The 9,986-nt window shown below is 41.7% G+C and overlaps 1 protein-coding gene across 1 annotated transcript in view; it reads right to left on the minus strand.

Annotated features, from left to right (window-relative positions):
- LOC123035972 (MRN complex interacting protein) overlaps positions 1–8,656 on the minus strand; it is an 11,318-nt gene extending 2,662 nt beyond the window's left edge. The window contains exons 1-6 of the mRNA XM_044454689.1: positions 8,537–8,656; positions 6,149–6,208; positions 5,016–5,113; positions 4,293–4,365; positions 2,854–2,999; positions 2,579–2,672 (exon numbers count right to left, since the gene is read on the minus strand). Coding sequence (XP_044310624.1) covers positions 2,579–2,672; positions 2,854–2,999; positions 4,293–4,365; positions 5,016–5,113; positions 6,149–6,208; positions 8,537–8,599 — 534 coding nt within the window. The 5' untranslated portion in view covers positions 8,600–8,656. The remainder of the gene's footprint in view (positions 1–2,578; positions 2,673–2,853; positions 3,000–4,292; positions 4,366–5,015; positions 5,114–6,148; positions 6,209–8,536) is intronic.
- Between the last annotated feature and the right edge of the window lie 1,330 nt (positions 8,657–9,986).

Genomic DNA, 9,986 nt, shown 5'->3' on the forward strand with positions numbered 1-9,986 from the left:
GCAATTTGATCTCTAGTTCCTCTGCCTCTTCGAAACCCTGCCTGTACTTCTGGTAGTTCTCGGTCCACATACTGCTGGAGCCTAGCTTGTAGAATTTTGAGCATAACTTTGTTAGCATGTGAAATGAGTGCAATGGTGCGGTAGTTTGAACAATCTTTGGCATTGCCCTTCTTTGGGATCAGAATGTAAACTCACATTTTCCAATCCTGTGGTCACTGTTGAGTTTTTCCAAGTTTGCTGGCATATTGAGTGTAGTACTTCTACCGCATCATCTTTAAGATTTTGAATAGCTCAGCTGGAATATTGTCACCTCCACTAGCTCAGACTTCCTAAGGACCATTTGACTTCACATTCCAGGATGTCTGGCTTGAGGTCAGCAACCAACCCATCGTGGTTATCAGGGATGTTTTGCTCTTTCTTGTATAGTTCCTATGTGTAATCTTGCCACCTCTTTTTAATCTCTTCTGCCTCTGTTAGGTCCCTGCCATTTTGGTCTTTTATCATGCCCATCTTTGCATGAAACGGTCCCTTCATATCTCCAATTTTCTTGAAGAGATCTCTGGTCCTCCCTATTCTATTTCTTTGCACTGTTCATTTAAGAAGGCATTCTTATCTCTTCTAGCTGTTCTCTGGAATTCTGCATTCAATTGGGTGTATCTTTCTCTTTCTCCCTTGTTTCCTCAGCTATTTGTAAAGCTTCATCAGACAGTCATTTTGCTTTCTTGCATTTCTTTCTTTGGGATGATTTTAGTTGCTACCTCTTGTACAATGTTGCAAACCTCTGTCCATAGTTCTTCAGGCACGCTGTCTATCAGATCTCATTCCTTAAATCTATTTGTCACCTCTACTGCATATTCATCAGGGATATGATTTTGGTCATACCTGAGTGGCCTAGTGCTTTTCCCTTTCTTCAACTTAAGCCTAAATTTTGCAACCAGAAGCTCATGATCTGAGCCACAGTCAGCTCCTGGTCTAGTTTTTACTGACTGTATAGAGCTTCTCCATCTTTGGCTGCAGAGCACATAATCAATCTGATTTCTGTGTTGACCATCTGGTGATGTCCATGTGTAGAGTCGTCTCTTGGGTTGTTGGAAAGGAGTGTTTGCTATGACCATCGTATTCTCTTGACAAAATTCTACCAGCCTGTGTCCTGCTTCATTTTGTACTCCAAGGCCAAACTTGCCTGTTATTCCGGTTATCTTTTGTCTTCCTACTTTAGCATTCCAATCCCCCATGATAAGGACATCATTTTGGGGTGTTAATTCTAGGTGTTGTAGGCCTTCATAGAACCGGTCAACTTCAGCCTCTTCAGCACCAGTGGTTGGGGCATAGACTTGGACTACCGTGATGTTGAATGGTTTGCCTTGGATTCAAACTGAGATCATTCTGTCATTTTGGAGATTGTATCCCAGTACTGCTTTTCCTACTCTTTTATTGACTATGAAGGCTACTCCATTTCTTCTGAGGGATTCTTGCCCACAGTAGTATACCTGATGGTCATCTGAATTAAATTCACCCATTCCTGTCCATTTTAGTTCACTGATTCCAAAGATGTTGATGTTCAGTTTTGTCATCTCTTGTTTGACCACATCCAGCTTGCCTTGATTCATGGATCTTACACTCCAGGTTCCTATGGAGTATAGCTCTTTACAGCATCGGACTCTCCTTTCACCACCAGATACATCTGCAACTGAGTGTCCTTTTGGCTTTGACCCAGTTGCTTCATTCTTTCTGGCGCTACTAGTACTAGCCCTCTGCTCTTCCCCAGTAGCATTTTGGACACCTTCCGACCTGAGGGGCTCATCTTCTGGCGTCATATCTTTTTGCCTTTTGGTACTGTCCATGGGGTTTTCATGGCAAAGATACTGGAGTGGGTTGCCATTTCCTTCTCCAGTGGATCACGTTTTGTCAGAGCTCTCTGCTATGACCTGTCCGTCCTGGGTGGCCCTGCACGGCATAGCTCATAGCTTCATTGAGCTGCACAAGCCCCTTTGCCATGACAAGGCAGTGATCCATGAAGGAGCAAAGCAACATGGGAGTGGTTTAAAAAGAAGTCCGTGAATGTCTAAGAATGGCTTAGTCAAATCCCAGACTTTGATCCAGTTGAAAATCTGTGGAAAGACTTCAGAGTCACTGTTTACCTGCAGTCCCCTGCAACCTGACATTCCATTGTAGTTCAGATTGATAGAGACTTACCTGAGACTCGCATCTGTAATTGCTGCCAGAGGTGCTTCTACCAAATGTTGACTCACAGGGCAAATACTTACATAACCAAAAATAGTCACTTTGTTTTTACTTTTGTGCCACAATAAAAATATTTTCCACATTCACAGTGCTGCGTATCTTGTGCACACTAAGTAGTAATAATGACACTTAAATACATTTCAATTCTAGATTGTAATGCATTAAAAGGTAGTGAATACTTCTGCAAGACACTATGTTAGTTATGCAGATAGGTTATTCACATTTAAGGAAAGAAATACTACACTATTCAAACTGTTGTGGCATTAAAATACATTAAACGGGGGCATATTATTACAAAACAAAGTATTCATCACTTAAGGAAAAAGCCCAGTACCTCAAAACATTTGACATCCTTTGCAAATCCAGAAACACTCCTTTCCTCAGATCCCCAGGTGTCCCTAGTGCATAACCTAGTCTTCTTATGTTTCCTAGCATGCACAACAAAGATCAGAGGTAGGCCAGTTAATTCACACATAGCACAATGGAGGAAACAAGTAACAGAAGAGTTCCCTTTTGTTTTTCCAATTTACTAGTATTCTTTTAACAATTTCACCAAAAATGACCCCAGCCCTTACTATTTAAAAATCAAAGGAAAGTACTCCACACTACCTTGAATGTTCTACCATGTTCCTCTTGGAAGAGCAGATACGTTTTTCTGAAGACATCAATACCTCCCCTGTGTCTTCTTTCTCTGGCTCCTCATACCTTTTATCCAGATATTTAGTCCAACGGCTGACCAAATCTACATTTTTCTCCTAGAAAAATCCAGAATGTTTCCAAGAGCTATGACTCCCTCTAAATAGTGGAATAAGTGTTCTGTTCCTTTAGTTATCTATTTTCATGATAGTTAGAAAGCTGAATGTGAAGTGCTGGGTGTGTATTTTTGTTATTACTGTTGTAAGTCCATGTCTACATAACCCAAAATTCTGTGCTAAGAAAAGCTTAATTCTGTGACCATTACAGATTATATACACAGAACTTATTTTGGCTTTGCTCATCATAAGCAGGGAAAGGAGCTACACAGGCCACTAGATGTCCTATTTAGCATCTCACTCAACCAAAGAGTTCAAGTCATTTCCTGTATCCTTTCAAATGGGTCTTCACAACCTAAGGGCTAGACACTTTTAAGTGACAGCAGAAATTTTCCTGGCATTAATTTTGTCTCATACTATGCTCCAGTGCTCTTGTACAACCACGAGCTATACAGCACGCTGTTTATATATAATTTGCTTCTGCAGAAGCAAAGATAGTCCAATGTCAAAGGCGGAAATATGGTTCTTAGGGCACAATCCTAGGACCACGGAAAGCTGTCTAGATGGCTGCAAGGGAATTTGTAGTCCCAGCTCTGACCTTGGAAAAGTTCTCAAAGTCTGGAGCTGGGACTCCAAATTCGGAGCACCCATCTTCCACCCTTGCAGCCAGCATGGAAAGAACCATGCCAGCTGCAGCTCTGAGGTTACAAGCACCACTTTGGAACTGGCATTGAGGGAATGCTCTGGAAGGGGCAGGGAGGGAAGGAGTGATGTATCTTGGTGATGCCTCAGCATGTCCTCCAGGTGCAAATGGCTTAGATGGTGAAAGTTGGCTGTCTTTTCCATGGTTGGAGAAAGTGTGGAAGAAACCTTCTTCTCCACATTGTTTTCTATAGGATGCCTGTATTTCTTCAAGTTCAGAGGGATGCAATCAGCCGTACTGGATAATACTGCTCCTTAACTAAACAAAGGGATAGTTTACTTGCTAAGTAATTTCATATTGATGCTATGTATACAGCATCCCAGAGATCTGCCTCCCATCTGAACACAAGCTCACTGCCCACACATGAACTCAGTTCCCACACAGCCCCTGAAGCAGATTTTCAGAGGAAGGAAGAATGCTGTCAGCTAAGCTCCCTTTTACCTGATTTAGAGTATGGCTGGCTGGGGAATCCTATGAGTTATAAGATTTTTTTCTGCCTAAAAATTCACATGAATAAAACCCTAATAGCGTATGACACATTGTTCTTCAATTTTGGCTATGAAATGTTATTTACATAATCCAAAGGGGCTTACCTGCCAGTTCAATTTATCTTCCAAGTTAAGAGCTATGTTTTCATCACCTCCCTCTACCGGCTCTTCTATACATCTAAACATACATCAAGTTAAATCAAGTTTAACAGTTACACTGTCACGTGTTTTTGTTCCCACATGCACTGCAAGTGAGTATGAGCTGCAAAGTATTAGTGAAAGACATGTAAGAGAAGACTAATACACACATCCCAAACTTCTGGAACATGCAACTGTTAAGCTTAGGTTTTTGATACAAGATCAAAGGATGTCTGTTTGACACATATAATGAGAAATATTCATGTTAAGGTGGTGTGCATAATATCAACAAAATTTCCTTGCTCAAATAAACAAGTTTAGAGTCTTGGCCTGAAGGAATGGTAGTTTCACTCTTCCAGCATAACAAAATTACTTGTCCCAGGAACAAAGTTTTATTAGCGGATGTTGAACCAACTTCCACAGAAATCAAGTAAAACTTTCTCAGTATCAGCTTTTATGCTCTTTCCTCCAGATGTTCCAGAAATAATTTTGTCAATCTACATTGGAACTATGTGGAAGCCACATCATTTTTATTGCACCATTTCATTAAATACTGAACTTAGGCTACAGGAGGTATGGAAATGAAATTAATAATAATTTATGAAAATGATGTAGAGTGGCTACATGTTTTGAATTAAAATACATTGTGTTTACGACACACAAAAGAGCAGTAAATAGTTAATGCCATACCCAGGAAGGTTTGCAGGCACCTGTTCCACCTCGCCTTGCAACAAGTTTAGTTTCTGCACATGGTGCCTGCAATCAGATCCAGAACCCTGGCCAAAAATCTAAAGAAGTGAAACTTTCATTAAAATGGTTCCTCCAATATTTCTTTAATGCTATCTTAGCAAATCAACAGCATCATAAATATAAGTGACCCTTGTTCCATGGATCTCTCTTATGATCATCTTCTATTTCTAGTCAAACTTAAGTGCAAACATTTTGCTTTTGTTTATTAACTGTGCACTTTAGAGTAGATTACAACTCCATACTATAGCGGTATAGAATCTCAGGCCTGGGTACCAACCTGGCCATGCTGGGGTCTTTGATGGAACCATGTCCTTTTCCCCTGCCCTGACAGCTAATCATTTCCTGATTTCACCTTTTGTGCAGGTTTTTTTCCCTAAAAGGTTGAAATTCTTCTGCTAAGGTTTAACTTACCAGCAGGAAGAGTTTTATCAAATATGTGCATTTTTTGGGCCCCATTCCATTTACCTTTGGAGCTCCAAAAGATTCTCAACTGTAATTTGGCTGTCAAGCTGAAAGTTGCTATACTTGGACAAGGAATGCCTTCTATTCACAATATTGTTCAAATTATCAGAAATACTGAATAGGATAACTCTCTATAGCAGTTCTCCAATACCATTATATCAACCTACAATTTGTAGTATAATTTGTATGATAGTTACCATATACTCAACTATCTGCTAGTTATATATGTATTGTGAAAAACAGAAACATTCTACTGTTTGACCCCCACTCCCCCTCTCTCTAATATGCCCCTCCTTAAATTGGTGGAGCAAATTCCTAATGCAAGCTAAAGAGAGAAGTTAATTCTCCACCATTATTTCCAGGTTTGAAAAGATAAGCAAGGTGACAAAGGTTTCTTTTTAAAAATGTGCATATATGTCTACTCAGAAGCAAGTCTGATACTAACTTCAGTTGCAATTTTGTAAATACTCTTTTCAGGCCATTTTCAAACTTATTCCCAGTAAGTATATAGACAAATGATGAGACACTTAGGAAAGTTAATCCTTCAAATAAAAAGGCATCCCACTGGAAGTAGTAACCTGAATAAAACACACAAAACTTTCGGTACTTACCTTTAGAATTGACTGCTTTTGATCACATACTTTGCAATTCCATGTTTTACTCTTTTTGACCTGACAAAAAATTATAGGTATAGCTATCAGTTATCTGAACAGGCCCTGCCCATACTTGTTCTAGCGTACATCAATTTTTAATGACAACCGAAAATGTATAGAAAGGCACCCAAGATCAGCCCTAGTATTACAAACAAGAGTTTTGTACTCCACACTTGTAAGAGAATTCTACACCAGAAAGACCTAAATTCTGCAAGCCATCTACTTATGCATGTACTTACAAATGTTTTGTACCAAAATATATGCTACATGAAACTCAAACAAAAACCATGGCTTCTACACAATTCATGGTACACAAGTATTTACAGTATTTCAACAACAGAAAGGTTGAATCTCTGAACTATATGTCCTACTTCAATAAAGATCTCTGGTAACAGTGCCTAGGGAGATGTCCTCGCTTTTTCAATAGTAAGGCCATCATGCAACACCCCAATTTATGTTTGCCGCCACTACTCAGTTCACCTTAGGTCCTGGCTGAATGCAATGCCAAGATTAATTACGAGGCAATTTTCCACCTGGGAGAAGGCACCAAGTCACTAACTCACTAATCGCAATTGAGCATGTTTCCTCTCTTGGTCAAAGCATGTACACGAAAGTGTGGCCTCATGGGCAAGCAAGACAACTTTGGACTATCAAATCTACACAGCCAAACTTGAGAAGCTTTACTGAGAGTAGGGATGGAGTTTTGAGTGAGAGACAGGTATCATTTATAAAGTTAACTTTATAAAGGAGCAAACTTATGCAGGTTTAGGCAGAAAAAGGACTACAGTCTCAGCATGATCCAGGCAGCACGGGCCATTTTTCTGTCTAAACATGCACAGAGCTGCCCTTTGTACGAACTGTGTTAACCAATCTTAAAGAAGAATCTCACTTGTAAAGAACAAGGATCACCCATAATGTTTAAATGGAACATGTTTTTCATATTTTCATATGCAATAATACCCTTTTTAAAGCCTGAAGAATCAGGAAGAGGTTGGGAGGAGGCGGTCCTCCAATCAGGTATCACCATATGTGCTTTCACACTTGTAAAATTTATTTTAAAAGAAGACAGCACTTTATTCTCAAGTCCTTTGCCACAGTGGCTAGATTAAACAATGTGGTAGCAAACACACTTGGTACCACCTAAATGCCAGCCTGCATAAACCAAGTAACAACAATGAGTAAAAATGCAATAAATAAAACCAAGGAAATCATATGTACATTGTATGCGTGATTCTTTGCTGAGTATGTATGGCTCTTCTCAAAAGTAGCATAAGATTTTTACAGATTGTGTTAATTGTGTAGATATTTGCATTTACAGCTACCTGACTCACAGAAGTGTCATTTCTAACACTTCTGAGGCTTAGCCTGGAATCCATCACTCAAGGACACTACTGTGAATCCAAATGTCTGAACTATGCCTTAGTTTCAGAGTCAACAAATTCAGTTTCAGAGTCAACAAATAAATTATGTAAGCTTCATCAGGGATCAGAAATGTCACATTAATGTTAAATTAATTAATTCAATATTTTCACACCATCCACAGCTGGTATTATTTGTTGTGCTTGACTTGGGCAAGGTTTAAATTATAAAGAAAGAATGATATCCCTTGTTTCCAACAACTTCCCCAGTGCATTACTTCTAGACTAACATGACAGGGCTTACGCTTGCCTGAAAATTTACCTACCACTCTCAGGCTAACCAGGGCCACCAGCTGCAATATTTCAGAAAAGAAAAACCACCACCACAGTACTCCCAAGGAAGCCCTATGTGCATTTACCTGGCCACCACTGGCAACAAGGAATTCTGTGCGAGGGAGTGAGCTATCAGAAGATAAAGAAAGCACATCCTCCTCCTCTCAGCCAGCCTAGACTGGCAAGAAACCCCTTCCTCCTTACCCAGCACAGAGCACTACTGAAGGAGGCCCAGGGCTCTGCATTTCTCCCAGCTAGCAACATTTTGGGGGGTGGGGGAGAGGCAGGCTCATACCTCTGTGGGCTTATTAACAAGACTGCCCAACAGCCTTTTTACTCCTCCCTCCCTCCTCTGCCATAACTGAGCCCCATTCCTGAAAAAGAGCAGGAGGGCTACGATCTAAATTCTAGCAAATCCCTGGTCAAGATTTGGTAGTGATGTTTTCTAAAGAGCGGATATTCCTTATGGTCCAGGAACAGCACCAGTGCCTATTTTCTTTTCTTTGCTGTCTGGAGGAGGCATTTCTGCTACGACCAGAGCCACTCACGGTGACGTTTCGAGGCCACGGACTAGTTCAGGCCGAGAGAGACGGCGGCGGCTGCTTCCAAAAGCCAGTCCCCCGAGAAGCCGCGGCTTTGCTCCAGGTCGCCTCACCTGCTGGACTTGGAAGACGAGACAGGAGCAGCACCGCAGCACCTGAAACTGCTGCTGAGCCATGAGGGATCCTGCAGGAGGTCTGCAGTCCCAACGGCTGCTCCCCCCCACTGAAGAGCCTCCCGCTCCTATGGATGCCTTCACAGCAAAGGATTTGGCGGGAAGACGCCCGAGCAGGCTCTTCCCCCGCGCTTTCGTCGGCCCATCTAATTGGCTGAGCCGCATACACGGCGCAGACTTGTGCTGCGAACTCACGCTGAAGTTCTAAAGAGTTGGCGAGCGCTCGGATGCTTTGCTGCAAGGGACAAGAAATATACCCGGAGGGACAACGGCATTGTCTGCAGACTGGATCTCCTGGTTGTTTCCGTAGTCTCCCTGTTGGGGTTGTAGCCCATGTGAGCGTAGATCGACTGAAATGAACGGAACCTAAAACTAACGTTGGGCATATGTTGTTGGCGTAGCGAGAATGGCAGCTGTTTACCGAAATCCAGGATTGATTTTCCTGTATTAGCGGGGGAGAACTAAACTATTGAACATGATTAATTCCATTTTACAGACGGGAAAGGTGAAGCTGGGCGATACGCTTATATCCAAGGGAGGAGTAAAAAGAAGGGGGAAGCTAGGGTGTTTTGTGGAAACTGCAATGGACTCCATTGCTATTTAACCTGCACTGCAGGTGTGTGCAGGCTGAAGCTAAAATTGGCTTATGAAAACAATCATAGAAAGTAGTTCAGGATTATCCCTGCTTTAAAGTGTGAGAAAGTGTGAAGTAAGCGCTGAGGCTATATTATGCTTATCCTGTGATGAGTACAGTGTCTTGGGGTGAGAACTTGGGATGAGGCAGTGACACAACAACACTGCTCTAAACATGTGCTCTGAATGACCATGGAAATTCTTTATATTGGAAACCAGAGATCATATTCCAGAGAAGTACCATTGTGAGTCAATTCCAGCAAAAACAGGAAAGAAACTTGAAGCATCTTAAGGACTAGATGACTTGCACCCCGCATCATAAGAAGGTAGCAATCCCTGGAGCAGGCAGTCATGCTAGGGAAAGTCTGAGGCAGAAGAAGAACAGGAAGAGATGGCTTGACTCCATACAGGAAGCCACAGGCTGGAATTTTCAAGAGCTGAAATGGGCTGTCATGGATAGGACATTTTGGAGAGCTTTCAGCCACAGGGTCACCATAAGTTGGAGATGACTTGATGGAACATGACGACAACGAGAATATAAGAAGAGCCATGCTCCATCAGACCAGGAGTCCATCTGGCCCAGCATTTGTTTACACACTAACCAGTGAGCTGCCCATGAGAAACCTGAGAACAAGACACAAGTGCAACTGCAACCTCTCACCCATATTCCACTGGTATACATAGACAGATTGCTTCAGATACACAGTACCATAGAGCCACCAGGACTAATGGCTCCAGACAGCTTTTTCCTCCGTGC

Source organism: Varanus komodoensis, unplaced genomic scaffold, assembly GCF_004798865.1.
Source record: "Varanus komodoensis strain SLA01 unplaced genomic scaffold, ASM479886v1 scaffold7_3, whole genome shotgun sequence".
Taxonomy (NCBI): domain Eukaryota; kingdom Metazoa; phylum Chordata; class Lepidosauria; order Squamata; family Varanidae; genus Varanus; species Varanus komodoensis.